The 11,488-nt window shown below is 55.0% G+C and overlaps 1 protein-coding gene across 1 annotated transcript in view; it reads right to left on the bottom strand.

Annotated features, from left to right (window-relative positions):
* Window positions 1-1,856: 1,856 nt before the first annotated feature.
* LOC121488857 (epididymis-specific alpha-mannosidase-like) overlaps window positions 1,857-11,488 on the bottom strand; it is a 28,304-nt gene continuing 18,672 nt past the window's right edge. Inside the window, 10 exon segments of the mRNA XM_041751132.1 lie at window positions 1,857-1,876; window positions 2,722-2,814; window positions 4,068-4,160; window positions 4,163-4,187; window positions 5,014-5,126; window positions 7,021-7,161; window positions 8,906-9,098; window positions 9,178-9,288; window positions 10,467-10,719; window positions 11,187-11,378. Coding sequence (XP_041607066.1) covers window positions 1,857-1,876; window positions 2,722-2,814; window positions 4,068-4,160; window positions 4,163-4,187; window positions 5,014-5,126; window positions 7,021-7,161; window positions 8,906-9,098; window positions 9,178-9,288; window positions 10,467-10,719; window positions 11,187-11,378 — 1,234 coding nt within the window.

The following is an 11,488-nucleotide window of genomic DNA, read 5'->3' as shown; positions in this document are numbered from 1 at the left end:
AACAACAAAAGTTTGTGTCTCAGGGTTCTGGAGGCTGGACGTCCTCAGCATGTGGGCAGGGCTGGTGTCTTTCTGAAGCTTCTCTCCTGGCAGTGTGGACGACTGTCTTCTCCCTATGTCCTCACATGGTCATTCTTCTGTTTGCATCCTAATATATATTTTTTAAGATTAAGATTTCTTTCAAAAAAAAAGATTTCTTTCTTTCTTTCTTTTTTTAAAAGATTTATTTATTTTTTCATGAGATACACACACACACACACACACACACACACACACACACACACGGGAGACAGAGACATAGGCAGAGGGAGAAGCAGGCTCCCTGCAGGGAGCATGATGTGGTACTCAATCCCAGGACCCTGGGATCACGACCTGAACCAAAGGCAGACACTCAACCACTGAGCCACCCAGACGCCCATTAAGATTTATTTATTTGAGACTGAGAAAGAGAGAGAGAGAGAGAGAGAGAGAGAGAGAGAGAGAGAGAACAAGTAGGGGGAGGGGCAGAGGGAGAGGGAGAAGCAGGCTCCCTGCTTAGGGAGCAGGGAGCCTGACTCAGGGCTCCATCCTGGAACTCTGGGATCATGCATGACCTGAGACAAAGGCAGATGTTTCACCGACTGAGCCACCTAGGCACCCCCTAATTTCCCTTTAAAATAAGGATTGAGGGCTCGCCTGTGTGCCTCAGTGGGTTATGTGCCTGTCTTTAGCTCAGATTATGATCCCAGGGTCCTGGGATCCAGCCCGTGTCAGGTTCCCTGCTTACTGGAGAGTTTGTTCCTCTCACTCCCTCTGCTTTTGCACCCTGTTCATGCTCTCTATTGCTTTCTCTCTCTCTGTCTCTCAAGTGAGTAAATAAAATCTTTAAAAATAAAATAGCATAAAATAGGGATTGGATTAGAGCCCATCCATATGACCTCATTTTACCTTAATGACCTTTTAAAATACCCTATCTTCAAATACAGCCATATTCTGAGGTCCTGGGGGGGTGGTTAGGACTTGAACACACAAATTTTGGGAGACATAATTCAGCCCATGGCAGTATTTAATCACAGGTACTGCCCCAGATCCAATGCAGGGTATTCCTTGACACAGGGCATGTGCACTTTATCTCTAAGATCTAAAGAAGTCTGAGGTCTAGGGCATCTGTCTGGCCTAGACTCACTCTGTAGAAGGACCTCTATTACACGCAGATCCTGAGAGCATCTAAAGTATAAAGTGGGTCATCTCTGACTGCTCCTTCTAGGGTCCAGATGAGGTAACCTGTGAGAAGTGACCTAGTCAGGGATGTTCTGTGAGCCACTGACACTCCTGAAATTTCCCATGCCTGGAGTCCTCCTCCACCCACAGCCTGGGCAGGACTTTGTGGCTTTCTATTTGGAATGAGTCCAGAATCCTCTGGCCATACCTACTTCTCTCCTGTGCTCCTGGCTAGGGCAGCTGAGGGTCAGAGGGGTCCCTTGGACTCAGGCCCACAAGTGGTCATTGCTATCACCTCCTCCACCCTTCATGGGCCTGGAATTGGTGTCAGCAGCCACATAGATGCCTCACCTTCCAGAGGACAGCAACCAGGAGTCTCTTTTCAGCTTCCCTTCAGGTTCTTTAAGATCTGCAGCTCCTTAGAAGGCTATAGTGGATACACCATCCTGTGTGTGGCTGTGGCTTCCACTGGGTCCCATCTTAGGTCCCTCCAGCCTGATATATCAGTGCAGCCACCTGGACAAGGACCCAGGGCCAGGGTGCTAGTCCCCAGTGACACTGGGAGAGGGACTTGAGCAATCCAAGTCATGGTTCTCATCAGTTAAGTGGAGTCAGGAACCCAGACCACATAATGTGCTAGAGGTTTCCAGGTCATGTCAGGTACCCAGGACAGAGCCTGGCACACACAGGAATGGCAATGAGGTTACACAGGAAGGGCCCCTAAGGCTGCCTCTGATGGCAAGGGACACTCTCCTGGACTGTTGGTCCTAGGCTAGGAGCTCATGCAGCTGAAGGTGCTGGGAATCCCCTTCAGGCTCCAACTCCCAACCCAGGTCCCTGTCCTAGGAGAATGTCACATGAGATCAGATACCTGCATAATTTCTGACACAGTCCATGGAGGGCCACCCAGGAGCCATGAAGTGAGAACAGAAAGAAATATTCAGCAGATCCTGCCACCTGCTCTCAGCATCCAGTCTATTGGGGCTCAAGACTCAGGTCAGCCTGCTCTTTCTATGACTCCTGCCCTGGCCTGGGGGTAACCTTTCCATAGCCATTCTGAATGGACACCAGGCTCCCATACCACCCGCCCCCTGACCTTGAAGTACCCTTCCCTACACCCCATCAGTAGACACAAATTAGGCCCACAAGTAACATTGGTGGCCTGGGTGAGAGGGGATGGGGCCTGTGTGGCAGGTGCCTTTGCTTTCTTGCTGGGTTCACTGCCATATGGGAGCTTCCTGAAGACTCTTGCACATGCATGAGGAGTGTGGATGTATGTACAGATATCACCCAGGTTGGAGGATTGCAGAGGCTGGCTCTAGCGCCTGAGGAGACAGGGTGGGTCTGTATAATGCAATTTTCATTTAAAGCACAACAAACCCCCCAACCTGACCATTTTCTATATTAGCCTATCAGGTGGGCAGCTGTTCATCCCCCATCCCTCCATGCTGCTTTTCTATGTCTTAGGTCGTCTTCCTTTTCTTGGGGTCCTTGAGGCCTTAGAGTCTGCCCTGGGCTTACTGCTATGAAAGCGAATGAAGAATGTCCAGATTTCCTTCGGGTAGATGGTGACCTTGGTGCCTTGCAGGGGTGTTGAGTGAGAGCTGGAGCTGCCTGGGGGAGCAGAAGTGGTCTGTCCTTAGAGGTACCTGCTTCCCCAGGATGTTTCCACCCAGCAGCCCCCTCATATACTGCACCTGCCTCCACTCTGTTGTGGCTCCTTCATGAAGGCCCTTGGGTGCCCTCCTCCTGCTGGGACTCCCACTGCCATGGGCTCCCTTGCATTCTTGCCTTCCCATGAGGGTAATGTGTAGGTGGTCCTGGCCATACATGGCCTCATTCCCCATAGGGTGTGACATTCAATGCCTAAAGCTTTCTTCCTCAGGTCATCTGGTGGGGCCTGCTCTTTGTATTACTGGGTTCCACTAAATTCAACCATGGGAGGGAAACTTCTTCATCCATTCATCCACCCACCTGTCCAACCATCCATCCATCCAAGATCCATCAGTCTGTCCATGAATCCATCCTTTTCACTCATTCAAACACTGACACTTTCATAGACCTATCCATCCATCAGTCCATCCATCCATCCATCCATCCATCCATCCATCCATCCATCATCTATTCATCCATCTATCATCCTCATCCATCTACACATCTACCCGTCCATCCATCCATCCATCCATCCATCCATTAATCCACCAATTCATCATCTTATCCATCATCCATCAACCATCTAGCAATCCATCTACCCATCCATCTATGTATTCTTCCATCCATCCATCATCCATCCATCCATCCATCCATCCATCCATCCATCCATCCACATGACTAAATGTCCAGCTATGTAGTTGGCAGTATGCTGTGTGCAGTGCACAGAGAAGATCCATAACAAACAGGAAAGAGGGGGAGAGGACAGCAGAGGAGGAAACTGATCCAGCCCTGGACTCCATAGAAGCTTGAGTAGGAGCAGGCCAGAGGGAAAGGCACAGGGTGATGCAGGCAGAGGGAACAGCATGGGAAAGACCGGGAGGCACCAAATGCCTGTAGTTCCCCAGGAGCTGATGGTGTGTGTGCAGTGTGAGGCACAGCATGGCAGATGTCAGAACCCCCTGGGATATGCTTGCCAGGTCAGACTCAGCCAGGACAGAGGCAGGGGGTATGGTCTACGGACACACATGCAGGCATGCACACACACTGACCTGTGTAGATTCAGAAGGGGACAGATTCAGAGAAGCTAAGGAGCCTGCTCAAGGTCCCATAGGCCATAAGGGGCAGGGCTGGATCTAACAGGTCGGCCCAACCTCTGAGCCAGGCTGGGGGCTGGTGGGATTCCCAGGCAAGGCCTGAACCAGGGGCTCCCAAACCTCTGTTCTGGGGAGGCTCTTGCCTCTTCCAGCTCCAGCGGTGTAGTGTGTTCACATCCCATGTCCCTGTCAGTGAACGCTCCTCCACTGCCCCACGGACCCCAGCCCCTGCAGCACAGCCTGCAGAGATAGGAGCACAGAGAGGGTGAGCTACCCCGAGCCCCAGATCAGAGCAGGTAAAGCAGGAGTGGGGGTGGGGCAGCCTCTCCCTGGGCACAACACACTTCCTCCTTAATTCTTACTGCAGATCCCCAGACAGGAACTGTGTCCCCATTTTAGAGATGACGACACTGGCCGGGATCAGCATGCTTCCCCAGGCACTGCAATGGAGGAGCACACTTGGGGGTGGTGGACACAGGAGCTGCCTCCAGCATCCAGACCCCTTCTCCTTGGTATGGCTCAGCGGGCAGCCCCAGGGATGAGGCCAGGCATCCTTATCCCTCCCCTGTGCCAAGTAAGCACAGACCCAGCCTCCTGTGCAGGGAGGGAGGCAGGTGGCCCATTCTGGCCTGAAAGAAGGGAGCCTCTGTTGTCCAGGAGGTGGGAAGGTTCTGGAGAAGCTTCCAGGAGAAGAAAGCACAGGGGGGCAAGGTCCTTTTTGCCTCTACCTTTCCAGCTTCTGCCGATATATCTGCTTGGGAGGCCCATGCGGTGGGTGACCACAGGGACGAGCAGAAGCAAAGAGCCAGCACGCTGACCAAGGCCGGCAGCAGGACAATGTGATGCAGTAAGGGAGCAGAGGAAGGAGAAACAGCAAAAATGCAGGAAGAAGGGGGTGAGGTGCCCCTGCGCCCCCAACAGCACCTACTCCATGTTGAGCCAGAGCTCCCACAGGCATCTCTTTACCCACATCTTTGCCAGAGGGGATTTTCACCTTGGGCTTATCTCCCTGCTGGGCCTCAGGCCACAGCTAGGAGGCCTGTCCCAGGGATCTGAGGGCACTTACCTGCAGATTGACCCTCACTGGCTGAGACAGGACCGGGTCCTCGTCTTCCTCATACAGGTGGTGGAGCCGCAGCAGGACACGGCTTAGGTCAGCCTTGGCCTTCCCTCGATGGCCTTCAGGGACAGAAAGACCCACATTGGCCCCAATCCTCTAGTCAGGGCCCAGCACTTCCTACCCTCCACCTCCCTGGGAGGCACCTGACCCAGTCCCTGCTTGATGACAAGGAAACCAGGCTCAGAGAGGTCTAGTCACTTGCCCAAAGACACAGCTGGTGGGCACCAGACGGAGGATTCCAGCCCAGGTCTGGCAGCCTCCAAGGCCTCCCCCCACACCCAGAGACTAATGCTGAGGGGTGCCTGCAAGTCTCTGCCCTCATCTGCTGATGTGCTCCTCACTAGGCTCATCCTTAAGCCTCCCAGTGCTTGCTGGACTGCTCTTCCCTGCCCCCTGTGTGCTGTGGTGTGGCCCCAACCCTCCCAGGTCAAGGCACAGGGAGCAGGAGGGATGTAGCCCTTGCACAAACTTCTTTATCCCCGGGAAGGAGGAAGCAGTTGCTGCATATGGCCTCCATCAGCTGGGGACCCTGGTGGCCACGGTGACAAAGGCCATGTGCTGAGCCCACTGGACCTGTGGCACAGGGGAGAAAGGAACGAGGCTGTGTTGGGTCGGGGGAATGTGGGCTCCTGGGTCCTGTAGAACAAGGGGTTTATAAAGTCTCTTGGATGTGTTCCAGGGTGGTGTTTGTGGAATCAGCCCGAGGGTCAGGCACATTGTCTGTGTCCTGTTGGGGGTGGGGGTAGGGGTGGGGTTGACACGTTGATGTCCATGACCACATACCTACTTCATAAGGTGGCCCTGAGCTCAGGGACAGCAGTGGGGGTGTCTCACTACATCCCTGAGGCTCCTCTCCCTCTGTCTCTTACTCACTGTTCCCCAGGGCGGAGAGACCTTCATTCAGTGAGTCTGGGGACACCCCCAGGCCAGACCCTTCTCCTCCTATTGGGAGCCAGCTGTCTAGAGGAGACCAGTTGTCTTAAGTGTGGCCACACACAGAAGGGGGAAGGGAATGCTCCTCCTTGTAGGAGAGGCTGCTGGTCCAGGGTCCTCTATGACAAGGGGGGGTCCTGATGATGGGGTTCAGTGTTAGAAAGCTACTTGGCTGCAGACATGTGCCAGGGTCCCAGAGATCCACTGGATCAGATGGTGTTATCTGGCCTGTTGCCTCTTCCTTCCTTCCCTTCTTCTTAATTTGAGGATTCCTACTGAGCCATCTTTGGTGCCTGCCAGGCCCTGGTGGGGCTCGGGGACAAGAGGGTTCCTGCGGGGCAGCCAGCCCTGCCTGTGAGCTGCTCACAGTGCCAAGGGGAAGATAAGGTGCAGCTGGAGCTTTGGCAACAGGATGGGTCAGTTCATGGCAGGTGTCATCTCCATCAGGCCGGGCTGGGGGCTTATTGTGAACATTAATGTCACTGGCTCGTGACTTGGCGGCTTCCCTGTCTAGTCTGAGAACTCTGTGAGTCCAGGGTCCTTGCCTACCATCGTCTCTGCTGATTACCCACTGCCTGGCACAGGAGACATTTGTTCAGTGAATGAATGGAAGCCCCGGATAGTCAGGCTTCCTGAGTTCAGAGGACGAGTGGGACTCAGTTGTTCCGGGCTCCAGGAGGAGTCCCTGAGGAAGCAGACTCCACGGCAGGCTGAGCATCCGGCAAAGGTGGACGATGGTTGGGGTTTGGTGGTGGGGATAGAAGGGATCCTGAGAGACTGGGTGTGGACAGGTCCTCCTCTGGGGCCCTGCCGACTGGGTGTCCTGCCTACTGAGGGACCCCGGTCCCCCCACTGCCTCTCTGTGGGCCTGGGTCTCCCCACTGGGCAGATAAGGGGAACAGGGGACCATGCAGAGCCAGGACAGCTCTGAGAGGAGCCCACTTTGTCCGGTGATGGGCGTGGGGCCAGGTTGACATGGGGAGGGAGGAGTGACTCTGGTTCCCTGGACACCCGGTTCACGTTTCTGGAGATCCTGCAGGTGCTCCGTGTGGTTGGAGCTGTAGTTCCAGCCCGGGATGCTCAGGATCTGCAGGTGCAGACTTGGGGGCAGGGTCACGGCTTCTTGCTGCCTCTGGGGGCCTGGAACAAGCTGGGCAGACTCTGCAGGGCAGATACACAGAGCCAGGACGAGGATTGGGCCCCGCGCCTCCTCCTGGCACCAGGAGCTGTGCACACTCTGGCCCCCATTCCGGGCGATCCGGCTCCTGCCAACGCGTGCCCTGAGGGAGGACAGCCTGAAGCCCCTGCTGGTCTAAGCGCCTCGGGCACCCCCGTCTAGCCTTTGCCCACGGACATCCTTCCACCTGAATGCCTTCCCTCCCACACGTCCAGGGGCCCACACCACAGAGTCTAAGAGTTGGAAGGATCCTGAATCTCTAGTCCAGCTGTTTCCAAGTACAGATGGGGAGACGACCGCCCAGAGAGGTGATGTGGTTTGTTCTAGATCACAGGGCAGGTTCACACAGAGCCTCGGTTTCTTTTTTTTTTTTTATTTTTTTAATTTTTTATTTATTTATGATAGTCACACAGAGAGAGAGAGAGAGGCAGAGACACAGGCGGAGGGAGAAGCAGGCTCCATGCACCGGAGCCCGATGTGGGATTCGATCCCGGGTCTCCAGGATCGCGCCCTGGGCCAAAGGCAGGCGCCAAACCGCTGCGCCACCCAGGGATCCCAGAGCCTCGGTTTCAATTCAAAGTCTAGGATGCCAGCTCCTCCCTTGTTTTGTCATCCTTGGTCCCCTGCTCAGAAGCACCCAAGGTCCTCCTTCCAGGAGAGGACCTGTCCTTTGCCCAGTCCCACTGCCTCTGCTCCCTGAAGCCTGGATCTGTATGAGCATGGCCTCCCAGCCCATAGCTCAGAGAAATCCTGCAGGAGAGGCCTGGCCCTTGCCCATCCTCAGGGTGCAGCACACAGCAGGCACTCAGCCCGTGTTTTGTGCACGTGTGAGCAGCAGCCTGCCCGCTTCTACAGCCCTGGGAGGGTCCTGCTCTAACACTGAGACAAGGATAAATCATAACCACATTCTCTTCCAAACCTCTCAAGTGAGTAGAAAGGAACAGTTCAAGGATTAAGGGAAGGATACGAACTGTATCTAAATGATTCATTCTTTAAAAGCTGCTGCAGAGAACCATATTTACACATGATCATTACTTATTGTTTCTCATCTTCAATTATTTCTGTAAAGACATAGGCCGTTTTAAATCTGAAGAAGTTTGACCGAGGGATGCCTGGGTGGCTCAGTAGTTGAACATCTGCCTTTGGATCAGGGCGTGAATCCCAGTGTCCTGGGTATAAGTTCCACATTAGGGTCCCCGCAGGGAGCCTGCTTCTCCCTCTGCCTATGTCTCTGCCTTTCTCTATGTGTCTATCATGAATAAATAAATAAATAAAGTCTTAAAAAAAAAAACAACGAATTTTGAGTGGAGGCAATGCATGAATTTTGCACATCAGACCATGAACTTGAACTAACCTTGCCTGGTGACAGCACACCCAGAAATCAAATAAAACAAGTCTTTTAATGTTGATCTAGTAGGGGTGAAGCCATCTAGCCATACACGTCATATTATGGAAGATAAAGAGTCCTCAGAGCAGAAAGTGAGGGATACTCAGGGAGAGGATACAAAGAGGAATCTGTGTGATTCTCAGAAGTGCTCCCTACTCCATGTATAAGCTTGGGTGAAGCCTGAAAGTATTTGCACACACTTTGCCCACACATTAAACGAGGGCTTGGATCAGAGACCCCTGAGGTCCTTTCTGATCAAAGTTTCCAGATCATGGTGGCCCACACGGTCCCCAGGTCCATCCCAGCCAGGGGGGCTCATTCTGGGGTGAACACTCCCTTACCATTCAGCTCTCTTAATAGCACTACGGGTGGGTGCTGCAGCCCTAGCCCACACCTCTGACACAGGCTGGTAGTGAGAGACTGGGGTCCCAGCAGGAGCCAGAGCACAGGGTAGACAGTAGAGGTGTCATTCAGGGTGAGATCATAATCCAGAGCCCAATCAAAATTGTTCCAAAGCCGGCGATGGAGCATGACCTGCAGGGAAGAGCTGTCTGACCAGCCCCGCCGCCCACCTGCTCCCACCCCTGGATGTCCAGCAGGGCCCACTTCCTACCTCCACCTGCCCGTTCCCTTGGCTGGACACGCCGTGTGCCTGCTTGGACAGCAGCACCAGCCTGCTTCTGCCGTCCTCAGTGAAGGCGGACTGAGCCATGGGGTAGTAATTCTGTGGGCACAAACACTGCCAGGTTGGCGGTCGGGGCAGAGGACAGGAAGGCCTCTCGGTCCGGGTCCCCCTCCGGCCACCCCACACCCTCCACCCCACGCACAGAGCACCAGCTCAGGGTGGAGAAGGGGCCAGGGTGGAGAAGGGGCTCAGGGTGGAGAAGGGGCTCAGGGTGGAGGTTAGAGGCTCTGACGTTGGACACCAACAGACTGTCACTCCAATCCAGCTCCACTGCTTCTGACCATATGAGCTGGGCACTAAGCCCACTGAAGCTCGGTTTCCCCACCAGTACAAAGGGCCCAAAGACACACTGTGCACAGTCCTGCAGGAGTGAGGAGGGGGTGTGTGGGGTCCAGCCTGATAGGGGAGCTAGGTGGAGAGTTGCTCCAGAGAGAAAGGGCCATGTGTGTTCTGGGAGAGCGGCCCCTGTCCCCAGGCTCTGTGCTCTGCTGGAGCCAGATGTCCCGGGTGGACCCATGGGAACTGTCAGCAGCCCCTGCACAGCAGGTAAGGGCTAGCAGGTAGGGACGAAGGGCCCTGAGCTCACAAGCAGAGCAGGGTGGGGACACATGCCTTTGGGTCCCCTCAGGAGGAAAAAGAACTGATTACTGAGGGCACAGGAGGCCCCCAGCAGGGGCTTCACCTGGATTGTCCCCCCTGACCCTCACAGCCCTGGGTTTGTTCCCTTTCTTGGGTCTGCAGGGAGCCATAGGGAGGCCGGCCTAGCTTGTCCAGGATCACAGGGTCAGAGGCCTAGGACGTGGGAGCCCATCTGGCTTCGGGCCACACTCAGCGCTTGGAAGAAGCTGCCAGGGAAAGTCTCTGCAGCAGCACCTGGCATGGGTCAGGCACACTCAACCTGATTCTCAGAACACCCTACAGGAGGCGCTCATTCTCCACAAGAGGAAATCGAGGCACAGACAGGGACAGGGACAGTCCAGCGCATGTGGTGGCCCCGGATTTCAGACACTGCAGTTGGCCCAGCCTGGGCCTCACTCCTAACGGCACACGTGGGCAAGGGGGTTCTGCTGGAGTTTTGTCCAGAGGCCTCCGCTGCTCCATGGTGAAGCTGCAATGGGCCTCCTCCTCCTGTCTTCTGGAAAAGCACCATCAGGGAACCCCACCCCCACTCCCCAGCGCTCCGGGACCACAGAGGAAACAGGCATCCTAGAGCACACCCGGGCAATGCCATTGCTCGAGTATTTCTGGAAGACTCTCCGCTGCATCTGGTAGCCGTTGTTGTCTGAGTGGAGGACCTGCTGGTTGTGGAGACTGGTGCTGGTCCTCAGGATGGCCTCGCGGTTCAGCTCCAAGGGGCCCACCCGGTATTCCTGCTCGATGCGCCGGCACAGCAGCTCCGCTCCCTGGGCCAGGGGCACGTGGGCGAGCCGGGAGTAGATGGCATATGTGTGATTCCTGTCCCCCACCTTCCTGGTGCAGAATAGGGAACGGGTGGCTCAGGTTCTGGGTTCCTTTTGAATGCCCCTCCCTCCCTCCCCTCACTCTCTCTCCCTCCTCCTTCACTCCTTCCCTCCTTCCCTCCTTTCTTCCCTCATCCAGGGCAGGGGGGCAGGGGGGTAGGGAGCATTCCTCATCAACATAATAGGAAGAACCTGGCCCCCCGAATAATGTGGAGCTGGGTGCCTCACCCGGATGGCTTAAGTGTGTGCTCTCATGAAAACACAAGAGTCCCCTCATTGTCCCTGTGGGTTTCTGTCCCAGCTCTGAACCTGGACACTCCGTACGAGGTCCAGCACATGTGATGGAGCCAGGATGCCCTAAGCTCCCATCCAGAAGGACCATGTGCCAAGCACGGGCTCAGGAGCAGGGATCCGGCACAAACATGGACCCTCATTTCCTCCCACATCTGCTGGCGAGCACCAGGAGCCCGAGCCCACCTGTAGAAGTATTGCCGGATCTCAGGCATGAGCTTTCCCGCCACAATCTGCATTCCCACACTGTTCAATGGGCGCTGTGCTGACTGGGTGGGTGTAAATATGTAGTTATTAGAAATGCTGTCCTTCAAACTATGATTGTTGACATGGTATTCCATGAACTCCTGGGTCACCCGCACTGTGCGGTTACTCCCTCTACAAAGACAAGAAACGGGACACAGCATTATCTTCATGCACACGTGTCCCATGCATCGTCCTCTCATCTGGAAGCCGGTAAGAAGCCCTCTATGCACCAACCTCCACCA

The sequence above is a fragment of the Vulpes lagopus genome, chromosome 4 (assembly GCF_018345385.1).
Source record: "Vulpes lagopus strain Blue_001 chromosome 4, ASM1834538v1, whole genome shotgun sequence".
In the NCBI taxonomy this organism is placed as follows: Eukaryota; Metazoa; Chordata; class Mammalia; order Carnivora; family Canidae; genus Vulpes; species Vulpes lagopus.
The sequence above is the reverse complement of the archived record's forward strand: the minus strand, read 5'-3'. Positions and strand labels throughout refer to the sequence as shown.